We start from the raw sequence: 14,527 nt of genomic DNA on the forward strand, positions 1-14,527 counted from the left end.
TCTTTGGCCCTCCACTGTGTTCCAGAAACCCCAGTAAAGTCTAGTTCATGGCAGAGAATCCAGTTAGTAAAGAATCATCACCATGAATATAATGCATATTGAAAAATTGCTTAGAATATAGGCTCCCGATAGGTGTTAGTGTTCGGCGCTGCTGCCCTGAGCACTCCCCTGAGCACCCTATAGAAAATGAATTCACAACTCGCAGCAGTTGGATTCCCCAGTTCCCTCGTTTATTATAAATAGAGAAACCATAGGAGACCAATAATATTTAAGTGGCAAAATGCAAGTGTTTTATTTACTTTCCACTTTAGTGTTCCTATTGGCTGGAATCATCAGTAAGGTACTCCATGTTTATAAGGGCGGGTCACCTTTCAATTAACTTTTAGTACGTTATGGAATGTCCTATTCCTAGCAACTTTGCAGTTGGTCTTCATTGTTTCTTTATCCATTCTTTTAATAGTTTTTGAATTAATTGTTTTCCTCTGCTACATCTTTCCAGTTTTCGAATCAATTGCCGGTTGCTAAGGTAAACAAGACCCTAGCAACCAGATAGCTGCTAAAATTCAAAACTGGAAAGCTGCTGAACAAAATGCTTAATAATTAAAGAAGAAAAGAAAACCAATTGCAAATTGTCTTCTTCATCATAATAAAAGTTAACTGAAAGGTAAACAACCCCATCTCCTCGCATTTGTAAACACTCCGTATACAGTCCTACAAATAATTTAAGACTCATAATTTATACAATAAATGTATATGATATAAAGAAATGTTACCTCTAAAATCTCTTTACAAATATTATAAAGCTTTTAAATTAGTCTAATTTTGTGGTAAACTAAATGGCACTTTTATAAAATTCCCTTCTTTTTGCTCCAAAAAAAAAATACAAATTTAAACTGATAGAAAATAATATTTCTGCATTGTGATATTTTTGTGATATATATTTTGGCCCAAGGGAAGCAAATGAAAAACAGGTAAAAAGCATTTAACTGTGTTTTTGCCTTGAAATGTCAGTCCCCTGTTTAAAGATGGGCGACATGAAGGTGGTACAGGAGCGCCCCCTGCTGTTCTCTCTGGGTTGGGACTAGACACAAAGGCAACAAGCTATTCCTGCAGGAAGCATCTCCTGATCACTTAGTGAGACAGGAGTGATAGGACTGAGCAGGGAAACTCCTGGAGATGCTTCCTACATCAGTAAGGGAATCCTTTATCCCCCGTCTGGACGGACCAGCAGGGGGTGCTCCTGTAACACTTTCATAACAGAAGCAGTGTAAAAACTGCTGATATAACGAAATCTAAAATAAATTTAATTGCAAAAGGGCACTCAGGGCATCTTTACATTGTTGTGTGTTGGTATATTTTCCATTTAATAAATATGCCCCTTCAACTATGATGTAATGTTCAGGTGTAGAGACGCATATAATATTCCTATGAAATACATACTGGTATTATGATTAATACGTTGATTTGGGGGTACTTCTTTACTGGTAGCCCCCAAGGTAAATCGTTGTATATGCAAAACTGCATTCCGAAAATTACCATTGGTCCATTCCTCAAGTTTATCCTATTATTTAATGATTCTGCCCTTAAGCACGGGTTCCTGCGATATTCAGGATTTTGCTTAGGGCCGAGTCATAATACGGACTGAACACCATTTTGTTGTAGTTGACGAGACGGACAAATTTCACCGTAGTCTCCTCAAGTTCTTTCTGAATTGGGCCCAATCCACTTGGCAATGTTGGAAGAGACCGGAGGCTGCTGGAGCCCAGAGAGTTTAGCAGAAAGGTTTGTATTCTGTTGTCTGCAGAGAAGATAAAAAAGCATTTATTATAGATACATCCAGATAAAACTTATATACATTTCCCAGCAGTCTTGGACTGGGGATTTGGGGGTCACCAGGTCTGCCATCTCAGGGTCCCCCTCAGGGGTCCGATTGGGTCAGGGGGGAGCACCCATGGTTTCTGGCGGAGAGTGGGTCTAGGTTAGTGGTGCCCACAAGGTCTGGAGTCCACCAGGTTTTTCCCAGTGTCCCGCTGGCCCAGTCCACCCTGTTTCTTAGTGCACATTTGTAGGGGGTGGTAGGCACTTCTATGTACCTACCCCAAGTTTGGTAATTTCAGCTGAGAGGGGGGTATTTGTTGCAACCAATAATCATGGTCATTGTCAAAAGCCCCCTACTCACCACCTTTGGGGTTGGGTAGCTGAAGGCTGAGACTTGCTTTAGGTGCCCTTGCCATTTGGCCTGGCACAGTAGTGAGGACCGTAGTTACATAGTAACTGGGTTCTCTCCCAGGCCATACAGTTGGATCATTCCAACGTTTGCAGCACGTTTATGGACTAATAGCTCACAGGGCAATTCCAAGCATTCTGTTGTGCCACGGAAGGGAAACAAAGCCTTGAAAATCACCCTCTCTTTCCCCTTTCTGTTTAACGTCCAAGTCAATTTTACAATTACCTATTAGCCGGTAAATTTGATTGGAGGGGCTTCCTGCGCTCTGAATCTGCCCTTTCAGTGCCGCCTCTCTCTCTGCTGAGAATGGAGTGAAGCCGTACTGAGCGAGTGAACTGTTCAGCTCTAAGCAAATCTTCTCGCTCACAGTCGCCAACACGTCATTTGTACTGATGGGCCTATCAAGAAACAGAAAGCATTCCATAGACTTTATATAACACCCTGTAACCAGGGACCCCAACAGTTAGCTACCTCTTTCTAAAGCAAAAGTCAGGCTTTAAAGAGCAGCACAGCCTCAGGGTTTTAAACTCCTCCTTATCTGTAAACCTGAAATACAGTCAACACTTACAGCAGGGATCCCCAACCTTTTTTACCTGTGAGCAACATTCAAATGTAAAAAGTGTTGGGGAGCAACACAAGCATGAAAAAGGTACCTGGAGGTGCCAAATAAGGGCTATGAATGGCTATTTGGTAGCCCCTATGTGGACTTGCAGCCTACAGAAGGCTCTGTTTGGCTTTACACTGGGTTTTATGCATCCAAAACTTGCCTCCAAGCCAAGTATTCAAAAAATGAGCACCTACCTTGACGCCACTGGGAGCAACATCCAAGGGGTTGGTGAGCAACATGTTGCTCACGAGCTACTGGTTGGGGATCACTGACTTACAGGATGCGAGCCCTTGTTTGTTTGTTTATTCAGAGCTCATTATTCTAGCTTTAGCACATTATTATTCAGGAGTAGGTAGTATAAAACTAGGTTCCCATGTATGATGCCATCCTACCCTGTGAAATAATAACCATTTAGACTTACGCAGAGCCCACGTCCTGTAACAGCACTTTAATGATGTTCTTTATCCTGTCCTGGAATTCTTGGTGCCCAGAAAGGGCAGGGCCGGCGGAATTGTGGGTTATTAAGAGCAAGGTTCCCAGAAGAGTAAGCTGGGCAAGCTCCACCTGCATTTCTTGGAAACGAATTTGGTCCATTAAGAGAGTCTAGGGGGGAAAAAGAGGAAATCTCAGGCTACGATAGATAATCCACACTGGTTACAAACCCTACACCGGCTATACATGCCCTCAGGCCCACGACTGGGCTTTGGGAGGCAGGTCTAGGTCTTTCAGTTCATAATTCATACTCAGTCCTTGGTCTTTACATAAACATCTACTTCCTTTATAACATCAGTCTGTGTCAGACCTCTTGCCTGAAAGGTTTGAATACAAGAATATAATGTATATAGATAGCTGTTCTAATACATAGGTGGAACCTATACAGTAATGCCTCTTTTATAGCACCCGCTGGCAATGCTTTCCATTCTCCCAGGCCTGCCCGTACCTCTGGGAATGGCTTGTGCCTATGATCCCATGACAGCAGTTTCACGTACGCCTGGTTCAGCACCGTAACAGGACACAGGGTTCTATCAGCCGCTTCTGCAGCCACCGGGCCAGCGTCTTCAGGCCGTGATGGAGCCAGGGCATCGGCAGCCTCCTGCAGCCACTGGGTGACAATATCAAGTGAATCTGCGGCAGAAATGGTTAAAAAAATAGACATATTCAGAAATCCAATTTAAGAAAAAAGCTTAAAAAATCATCACCATATTTAGGGATACAATTAATTCATAATTTTTAGATTCATCCAAATACTGAACCTTCAACCAAAGAATAGGAGGCTAAATACCGCAATGAGCCAAACCTCTAATTTCTGATAAATTCAGATTTGAAAAAATTAGTTTTGAACCAAAAAATTGTTGCATTCAGTTGTTCTAAGCTTTAAATTCACAAGACTCTAAGGGGCACATTTATCAAAATGTGAGTTTAGCGCTTAATACATAAAACCTCACCCACATCCTATTCATTCCTATGTGATTTACTTTCACCCATTGATAAATGTCCCATAGGAATGAATAGGATGTGGGTGAGGTTTTATGTATTAAGCGCTAAACTCACATTTTGATAAATCTGCCCCTTAGAGTCTTGTGAATTTAAAGCTTAGGACAACTGAATGCAACATTTTTTTAAGACTTTGGATTCAGTTCAGCTGAAGACCTCAGTCTGACCTGCCCCTTAGATGACATCAGTGATGAGGTCACTGGGTGGGGTCGGCTTTTTTTTAAAAATCGCAATAAATCCGAAATAAAAATGATGCCACCTAAGATCTGTTGAAATTCTGTGTAGTTAATGGCAAGTGTTTCTTCACCAGTTGATAATCACCAGTTTTGAGCCATTGGAGTTTTATCAACTTGCTTAAAGCAGCAGGGATAAAGAAATTGGTCATTTTTGCCAATTACAGAAAAAGCTGCAAAGTTGCCACAATATTTGATAAATGTCGCTGTATGTAAAAAGTCCAAGGATTTGGCCAACCCCTAAACCCATTCCTGCCCCCCTATCTATTTTACTACACACTGGAGATGTTGTCAAAGCCAAATCTCAACGTCCAAGTTAACAAATATTTTAATGTCTCAAAACAAGCAAGTTCTAGCATTCAGGGCAAATCCAGAAGCCAATATGACGGGTCAGTATGCCACAAACCTTGTTGCTTCTCAAGGAAATCCTGGAATTTCTTCCTTTCGTATTCCACAGACTGCTGCATCAAGTGCGGCCGAACGCTACTGATAGCAAAGTTGGCCATGTCCACCTTCATAAGGTCTAGAACCGAGAAGATGGCTCTGCAAAAGGAAGGAGGTTATTGAAGCAAAGCCGACTCCTGACCATGAAGGCATTAAGGGAACAGGGGCCATGGAATAACTACCTATAGTTCTACTCAATGAGTAGCGGAATTCTAGGCTCTATTGAAGGTGACCCCCAGATATTTATTGATGTGGAGGTTGGACAAGGTTTTAGGAGTAACCTGCACTTTCTGTCGCTGAAGGATGTTAACTCCTGGAACGTCATGTCAGTAAATTGTATGGGGTTGGGCTTGCTGGTTCAGTTGCCCGTTTAGGCAGATCATATAACACAGTGAGGTACTGACTCAGGTTGAAGCTGCCTTTGCCTTCCCTGTTACCTGCCATAGCCCTCAAGCTTAGAGGACCTGGCAACATGGGCAGATATTACTGGGGGGATGTCCACGTGACCATGGCCATTTAAGGGACCTCTAGTCTACTCTGTTGAACTCTACATGCTTCCTTCTTCCATTATTAGCAAACACTATCTTATTAGAATCTTATCTTATAGTTAATTTGAGTTACTTATTTCTGTGCAGGCCCCTCTACTATTCATTTTCCCACCCCTCGTTTAAACCACTGCCTGGTTACTAGGTTAAAACCCTAGACCCTAGCAACCTGCTAAATATCAAATAGGGAGCTGCTGGGCAAAAAGCTAAATAACTGAAAAAAATGAAGACCAATTGCTAATTGTCTCTGAATATCAATGTCGACAACATATTTAAAGTTAATGTAAAGAACTACCCCTTTAAAATATAGATTTTTCAAATATTGGGGTCATCGTGTCAGCCCCCTCACCTGAATAAAGCTATGGGCTCTTTAATGTGCCTGAGCTTTCTGATCTCCTCATCCCTGGCTGGGGCACACAGGGTCCCCATCATCCCAATGATAAATTCAGCCAGCCGGGGGATGTTCAGAGCTCCATTCTCCGCTTCTTGCTTGATGAGGTCCAAGTCTAGAACCTCGTTAATTTGGTTCTTTAACCGAGTGTGGCCAGGGAGCAGGAAGGAAGAAAGTGCCTGAAAAGAACAAGCAAAAATGAGTGATTTCAATACTATTTAGGTTCAAGCCAATAACAGGGGTTATAGACATTTGGAAACCTGGAGTATATGCATGTTTGCAGCTGGAATGCCCATAAAACAAGCTGTGTGCGCCATAGGCTAATTCTTTTGCCTAAGCAGATGGTGGAGAATGCATCCGCTGAGCAAAGCAATATGGCAGCTGCCTCTTATTACTTATAGATTATATTGTTTCATATAAGAAGGAACATATAACAAGGGTTGCCACCTTTTTCTGTGACTAATCCCAGCCTTCGGGTTGGGGGCGGGATGTCATTTGGGGGCAGGGTTATCACATAAGGAGTGGGGAAATTGGCAGGGGGAAAGGTGGATGGGGCAGGGAAATGGGCAGACTGGGTGGGGTTATAGGCAGAGAAGAGGTGGGCCTATATTTATAAGGATTGGCTGGGGTAGAAGGCCAGGGAACGGATTTATAGGCCATTACATCTGTTTTTTAAAGATTTTTTTTTTTTTGCATATTTTCATTACAAACAATAACAAAAGACAGAGAAAGAGGATGAAGAAGACATTGAGGTTAAGGCACCACATGGCAAATACAAAGATAACGTATATTATACAGTCAGATAATTTGTAAATCAAGCCAGGTACCCCATATGGCATTAAATTTCTCTGGACAGCCTCTTGCTAGATATGTCAATTTTTGACTTGGAAGGGCATCATTTATCAACTTTTGCCAGAATAATAGGGGTTGAAGATATAGCGATTTCCAGTGCATTGAGATAGGCTTTTTTACATAGCAAAGCAACTGCAAATAGCATAATCTGGAGTAGGGCTGGGAGTAGATCTCCAATTACTCCTAGCAGACACACCTCAGGGGAGCAGATATTTTAATGTGCTAGCTTCTCATTAATAACTTGTAACACCTCACCCCAGAATCTCTGAATTACCGGACAGGTGCAAAATACATGAAGCATAGTGCCATTGTCTGCTCTACATTTGGGGCATTGGTCAGACACATTATTATACATTTTATAAGGGGTCAGATATGCTCTGTTTAAAAACTTTGTATATATCTGTCCCTTATGGAAACAGATAAATCGGGACCAGCCTGACAGCGTCAGACCACATCTCATCATCTAGGGTTGGGATGTCTCTCTGCCATTTGGTCTTGTTTTTTTCCAAAGGGCAGGGACCTGCTGAGGCTAGTAAGGCCATTACATATTTACCAGCAAGTATATTATCAGTAAATTTGTAATACCAGTGCCGGCCCTAACTGGTGAATTACCAACTCTATGTGCAACAGTCACTTGTGTTCATATTACTTGCATCCTGCTCTTGTGCTGCCGAACATGGTACTTACCTCTTTAATTTCTGCCAGCAGTATAATGGCATGGTCATACACTGGGGGGTCTTCCCGGAACTGTGCTTCGAAGCAATCCCAGAATGCCTTGTGTACAATGTCCCGTACATGCTTCTCCAGGCTTTGCATGAAAAGGACAAGAAATATCCCATTTAATACAAGAAATGTTGTGTTATTGAACATAGGACATAGTTATGTCTTAGAATAATCCCTTATTATTATTGCATGAGGCACTGCAGTCACACACATACCAAAAGCACACATACATGCTAGGTTGTATCATCCAATGAATGGACAGAGGGGTGTCTCTCACTCCCACACTTCCTGTTACACCTACAAGCTGAATTATTTCCTGTCATGTGACCAAGGAGTGACTCACAGACCATAAAATGGCGGCTCAAAGTAAAAGGTATATAGGGCAATATTTACTGATATGTTTTTGCGAATTTGGTGACATTCATAGATGTCACTCATGACTGTCCCTTCTGATGCTACTGTAGATAAAAATAATAATATGTAGGTATGAAAATGAGACAAATGGAACAGGAAATATTAGCAATGAATCGATTTTGTTCTGTAAAGATAACTACATGCAGGCCATACTCTTGTTCTTTCAACTCCTCTACATGCTGGCCAGCATTTCTTTCATTATGGCCAATCAAGTTTTGTGTACCAGTATGACAGGCCAAATCACACAGTACCGATGGCCAAGCTGTTTGTTTGGAAAATAACCGAGTAGTATGAGTAGTAAGAATTAGGCGCCCAAACTCCCTAGTTATATTGCCTTCTGCCAGTTACTACCAAGAGCAGACGTGATGTGCATCTCACACTTCCTACCTTCCTTCTGGGGGTTCCTTGGGTTTGATCTGGAAACCTCCGTTGAGTACAATCTCGTGTGCCAGTGCCATGTTAGTTACACCTTTTGCAGCCTCCATCAGTTCTTCCACAGAAACAAACCGGGGGGGACTTGCTGCAACGTGAAAGTAACTGTATTAAATTGATCGCAAATAGGCGGCACGGATTATACCTTAATTACATGAATTGGGCTTATTTCTGACTAAAATGGTGGTGAGTTTATGCCAGAGGGGCTGCTGTAAGATCCCATAGACAGTCACTATTTATTGGGCTTGTGGGGGGCTGTTTGGGCCTCTGTGTGCTTGAAATGCCGGGGCCTATTTTGACTCCGGGCCTGGGTTTACATAGCCAATAACCCATATGGCTGTAAGGCTAATGGTACACGTGTTTCTCTGCCTTATTTCAGCGCTGTGAATATCAGATTTTAGACCAACTCTGCACATGAACATTTTCAGGCTGAAAACCACCTGCCACAATGGGCTTATCAGGCATTTATCTTTGCCTTTTTAGTCTCTTTTAAGCCAAATCCTGGGATGAGCTCTGTTTTTACTTCAAAGAAATAACCTTTGTATAATAATATCATGGATCAGTCCTGTAGTACAGAAACTCATCTAAAGGCTCTCTTCTCTTGTGAGTAAGTTACTGCTGCTTTATGTAAGTAAAGCCTTTACATACTGGAAACAGAACACATACCCCCATATGTAATAAAATATGCAATGTTTCCCCAGGTGCAGTAACCCATAGCAACCAAAAAGATGTTTGGTTTTAAACAGGTGACAGTAAATGCAATGATTGGTTGCTATGGGTTACTGCTCCTGGGGAAACATTGTGTCTTTTATTACATAACCCACATAGGTGCTTCTATCTTTATTCTCTTGCCAATCGCCCCAAGTCTCAGGTTCTGTTATTTACAGTCATGTCAGTGGTTTTGACTGTGTATATTTTGCATGGATGATTAATATCTATATTGTGGATCTAAGGTTAAAGTGCTGTTAATATGAATGCATTTAGTTACAACAGCGCCACCTGCTGGTCACTTTCTGAACATGCAGTAGTCAAATAAAATAGCCCTCATGAAGTTTACATCATTTTGTTTTCAAGGTTTACTTTAAGCCATGTGAGTGCTTGGGTAGAACAGCCGGTGCCATTAGAAGCAGGTTCCAGTGAGGGGAGACACTTACCCTGGGGAGTGTTTCCTCTGTGAGGGCTTGGGGTGCTCTGCCGAATTCTCTTTCTTACAGATTCCTCTACGGGGTTCTCTACATTTCTCTCTCTGTTGGGATCGCTGGGCGCTCCCTCGCCAGTACCGGGCTTATCGGGATCCAGTGGCATGGTCCTGGGGTTGAGACAGAAAGAGGTCACTCAGGTAACCAATCCGACATCAGACTGTCTGAGACATTGTAGAAAACATCCCTTTATTTGTGCTAGAGCAGCACGGTATTCACAGAGCCCAAATCTCATATCTAATACAGTGATAGTTAACAGACCAAAAGGAGCTTTGTTCTGTGCTATTTAAAGGGTAACTCCACCCAAAAACAACATATAACAACAATATACATCAACTAAAAAAATATGCAGCCTTTTCATGATTTTTAATGTAATACTATGGTTTGGAACAGTTCCCTAAGCCCCGCCCCCTGTTCCCCTGCTGATCTGGCTGACTACTTTTGACTCAAATAAATGTAACAGTAGTTGCCTGTCCTCAGCCTGCCTTCAGCCTGCATCCTTCCCAATCCCACAATTCCCTGCACACGTGATGTCAATAAGGAAAGGAACATCACAGTGCAATGCATTGTGGGTTATGTAGTTCCTGCATGCTGTCTGTAAGCTGTGGAGAAGTTGTTACAATTTGTAACATCAGTGTTTTAGTCCCTCCTCCCCTGCCAGGATTTCAAACGATTCAGAAAGAGAAGAGCTGTTTTGCAGCTGGATTTCAGCATATAAAAATTGTATTTATTCATACTTATTGAAGGAACAGATTATGCCGGATGGCGTCACTGTTCAGCAGCAACCAGAGGAACGTAGAGCATTGCTATATTAATGGTAACCATAGAGATGCAGGGCTAATCATGCAATGTACTGTACAGAATATAAGATTAGAAATGCTGAAATCAGCCGTAAAGGGACGGGCACATTCCGGGTGGTTCTGTGTAAATGTGACTTTGGGCTCCAGACAGTCTGGGTCAGGCAGTGTGTAATGAGATCAGCTCAGCAGCAATTACATTGAATTTCATTGAATCCCCCCGCGCTGTAGTTACTATGCACTGGCACCCTGCCCAAAGGGACACCATCATGCCCAATGGTTAAACATTTAACTGCCACAGACTGAGGCATCATTGGCACCGGCACAATACAGTACATAAATTCCACATGTTCTGTCATAGAAGGGGTTAAATGGGCAGTTCTCCCAAGATGACAGTGCTGAGGGCTAGTTTCCTTTGCCTTACTAAGCCCCCTTATTTCTTTCTTTTTTATTTGTATTTTATTGCATTTTTCAAAAGACAAAGAAAACAATTACAGTTTGAAACAGGTTGATAATAAAAAGAGCTGAAAGCATGGAAAGGCTACGTTTTTATTTCAGCCTCTCTGGTGATTATTAATCTTGTCTAGGACTGAAAACCCTGCTGTGATTTAAAGGGGATATAAACTTTCTACCTAAGTTTCCAGACTACAGCATTCCCAGCATGTCTAGCACCCACAGAGATGGATTCTTAAAGCAACACTGCACTCCAGGGCCTATGGCCCAATTCCAATAGGATCCTCCAATCAGAATCCAAGCAGCTTTGTTTACACCTGATTCTCTAGTCTCGGTTACATACAATGGCCGCAGATTACATTTATTCTTTCTAAAGGTTGATTACAGTGTAATACAGATATGGGATCTTCTACCTGGAAACCCGTTATGCAGAAAGTTACAAATTACAGCAAGACCATCTCCCTTAGACTCAATTTTCATCTAATAATTCAAATTTTTAAAAACAACTCCCTTTTTCTCTGTAATAATAAAACAGTACCTTGCACTTGATCCCAACTAAGATATAATTACCCCTTATTGGGGGCAGAACAGCCCTATTGGGTTTATTTAATGGTTAAATGATTCCCTTTTCTCTGTAATAATAAAACAGTACCTGTACTTGATCCCAACTAAGATATAATTACCCCTTATTGGGGCAGAACAGCCCTATTGGGTTTATTTAATGGTTAAATGATTCCCTTTTCTCTGTAATAATAAAACAGTACCTGTACTTGATCCCAACTAAGATATAATTACCCCTTATTGGGGGCAGAACAGCCCTATTGGGTTTAATGAATATTTAAAAGATTTTTTAGTAGACTTCAGGTATGGGGATCCAAATTACCCAAAGATCCCTTATCCAGAAAACCCCAGGTCCTATACAGTCTAGATAACAGGTTTCTTACCTGTATTAACAAGCAAAGTTTCTGTAATAAGCCATAAGGCGCTGTTCATTCACCTTGCCCCGCCTCCTATCCCACCCAGCCCTGCCCACTACCTGCTCAAGCCTTGCCCCGCTTCCCAGCCCTGCCCACTACCTGCTCAAGCCTTGCCCCGCTTCCCAGCCCTGCCCACTACCTGCCCAAATCTTGCCCCACCTCCTGGCCCACCCAGCCCTGCCCACTATCTGCCCAAACCTTGCCCCACAAGCTAATTTTATAGGTTAGTGCACATATCTGAACTACAGCTCCCAGCATGATTTAACCCTTGGTAACATGTAGGAGTATGCTGGGGGTTGTAGTCCAGCAATATCTGGGTGTAGATATTTTTGTTTATGTAACATTCTACATGAATGAAGTCATTTTATTAACACTGAATGTATATCTTTATCTATATGGAGCTACTTATGTACTCAGCGCTGTACAGCAAAAGAGTAAAAAATGGTCAGTACAATAATAAATACAAATGACAGTACATGAAAGATTAAGAGATTATTGCTTATATAAGTTTTCATATAAAGCAAAGCTCAGTAGAACAAGAAACATGGCAGCTTCCACTGACATTGGAAAGAAATAAATCAGCGTGAGTCTTACTGATCCTGCTTCAAGAGACTGTGATTAATTCTGCTTTGGAAGTGTTACTTGGCCTTTAAATGAATTCTCAGGCCAGACTGTAGTGCCCAATGGCAGACACTAACACCCTGTATATACAGAACCCTCGGGAAACGTTACTCACCGGCCCCCTGTCAGCGCCGAGTCAAATTACAATCAGTGGCGGTTGATCGGAATACGTTAAAGGCCAAGCGTGACCAGCCTTCCCAGTCCGGCAGCAACAAACATGAAACTGTGTTTAAGCAATGGCTTTAGGCACCATAAAGGGCAAATGTGCTGTAGGCCGGAGTGCGAGCCTCGGGCCCTTACTGGCCGCTGGGCTGGTTATTCACGTGCCTGTTAAATGGATTTTTAGAGCAAGGAGACAGGAGATGTTGCAACACTCGCTCGGGTGAAGCTCACTCTGGGCTGCTGCGGGCTCTATTTACGGAAGCTGGGCTGGGGCATGCTGGGAAATGTAGTTTAAACACACAATGTGCTGCCTTGTTTGCACGGAAGGATGACAAAGGGCTTTTTTTTCTTTCTGCAAGCCCTCAGGAGCCAATAGCCCGAGATCTGTAATGTACTCCTCTCTGTGATTGGCTGCTGGGGACTCACTAGCAACTGTCATCATTTCCACTGTTACTTTCCTCCTGCCGGGGCTCTTAACTGGCTACTGAAATATTAATGCGGCTTTTGTTCAGCGCAGGAATATTTAGCCCTGAAACCTTCAGAAGAAACCAGCAAGAAAAGGGGTGGAATACTGTGTCATTATGATATTATATAGGGAATAATGTAGCCCCTATTGTAAAATATAAGGATATTAGAAATGATGAGGAGTTCCGTGTCTATTTGTATGTATTTATAAAGCACTACTTATGTACGCAAGTATATTAATATATATATATATATATATATATTTATATATATATATAACAATATGTCTTGAATAAACTTTTGACAAATTTTAAGGGTGTGCCGGCCACAGAATATTTATTGCTATATATAAATAAATATAAATAAGCACAAAGCTGCAGGCTGAGTTATACAGGGAACTCTGAGTATCACTCATGTATTATAAGGGATAATGTACCCCCTACTGTAAATGATAAGGATATTAGAAGTCACCGAGGGGTTCTGTGCCCATATAAAGGCACAAGGCTGCAGGCTGAGTTATACAGGGAACTCTGAGTATCACTCATGTATTATAAGGGATAATGTACCCCCTACTGTAAATGATAAGGATATTAGCAGTCACTGAGGGGTTCTGTGACCGTATAAAGGCACAAAGCTGCAGGCTGAGTTATACAGGGAACTCTGAGTATCACTCATGTATTATAAGGGATAATGTACCCCCTACTGTAAATGATAAGGATATTAGCAGTCACTGAGGGGTTCTGTGCCCATATAAAGGCACAAGGCTTGCAGGCTATGCTTTAGCATATTCATTTGTTAAATAAATTATATATAGTCATTTGGAATATCACATTTCATATTAATGTATTATTTTCCTGTATGCAACATACATTTGCTCAGATAGTTTGGGGGGACCCTTCATTGCCTGGAAAATCAGGTTTGCAGGTAAATAGATTAATAACCAAGCTCTGCACCCTTAAATCCAAATATGTACTTATTCCTTTGCAAATATGATGCCCCTCTGATACTATGGAAGATGACCAGTCAGGTAGGCAGGTCTGTAACTTCGGGGCAAATGACTGGCAGACTGAAGCTCAGACACTTTGAAAACCCCCACATGGCTATATAAAGGCAGCCTGGATATTAGAACAAACCTCACTGGGAGGATAGGGGACAGCTGGAACCTTAGGGAATCCTGATGCCTACTGGCAAAGCAAATGTGTCAGATCTCAAAATCTATTTGGATATCAGTTGGGCAGGCCAAGTGGGGGGCACCATACAGGGGCTTATAAGATGGTTTTGTAGGGGCAAAGTTTCAAATAAATGTTTTGCCCAAACCTCATTTATATTGGCCCAGGGTTCCAGAAGTAAGTATGAGACCAAAATGTATTTTCCCCACCAAGTACCAAATGGGACATCATTGGAGCCTCTGCAAATGCCATGTCCTACTATAGGTCTAGTAATATTATCAAAAAGGCACTGGTTCCAAACAAGGGAGAAATACACTGGCAC

General features: G+C 42.0%; 1 protein-coding gene across 2 annotated transcripts; it reads right to left on the minus strand.

The window, feature by feature from the left end:
• Positions 1 to 208: 208 nt before the first annotated feature.
• On the minus strand, positions 209 to 12,835 carry tcp11l1 (t-complex 11, testis-specific-like 1). 2 transcript variants are annotated; one of them, XM_012960518.3, is made up of 10 exons: positions 12,525 to 12,835; positions 9,517 to 9,671; positions 8,318 to 8,450; positions 7,481 to 7,601; positions 5,900 to 6,120; positions 4,968 to 5,104; positions 3,775 to 3,959; positions 3,256 to 3,437; positions 2,453 to 2,625; positions 209 to 1,798 (listed from the first exon to the last, which is right to left on the minus strand). In XM_012960518.3, the coding sequence occupies exons 2-10, from the start codon at positions 9,665 to 9,667 to the stop codon at positions 1,584 to 1,586; spliced, it is 1,518 nt and encodes a 505-aa protein (XP_012815972.2). In that variant the 5' UTR covers positions 9,668 to 9,671; positions 12,525 to 12,835; the 3' UTR covers positions 209 to 1,583.
• Positions 12,836 to 14,527: the final 1,692 nt, after the last annotated feature.

This window comes from Xenopus tropicalis, chromosome 4 (assembly GCF_000004195.4).
Source record: "Xenopus tropicalis strain Nigerian chromosome 4, UCB_Xtro_10.0, whole genome shotgun sequence".
NCBI lineage: Eukaryota > Metazoa > Chordata > Amphibia > Anura > Pipidae > Xenopus > Xenopus tropicalis.

What these genes read in the sequence shown, in the direction of transcription:
- tcp11l1 (XM_012960518.3), bottom strand. Translation starts at nt 9,667, where the DNA reads ATGCCACTGGATCCCGATAAGCCCGGTACTGGCGAGGGAGCGCCCAGC. An exon ending in CAGAGGAAACACTCCCCAGG is followed by an intron (nt 8,451 to 9,516) that starts GTAAGTGTCTCC and finishes TTCACGTTGCAG; the next exon opens with CAAGTCCCCCCCGGTTTGTT. An exon ending in TTACAGGACGTGGGCTCTGC is followed by an intron (nt 2,626 to 3,255) that starts GTAAGTCTAAAT and finishes GTTTCTTGATAG; the next exon opens with GCCCATCAGTACAAATGACG.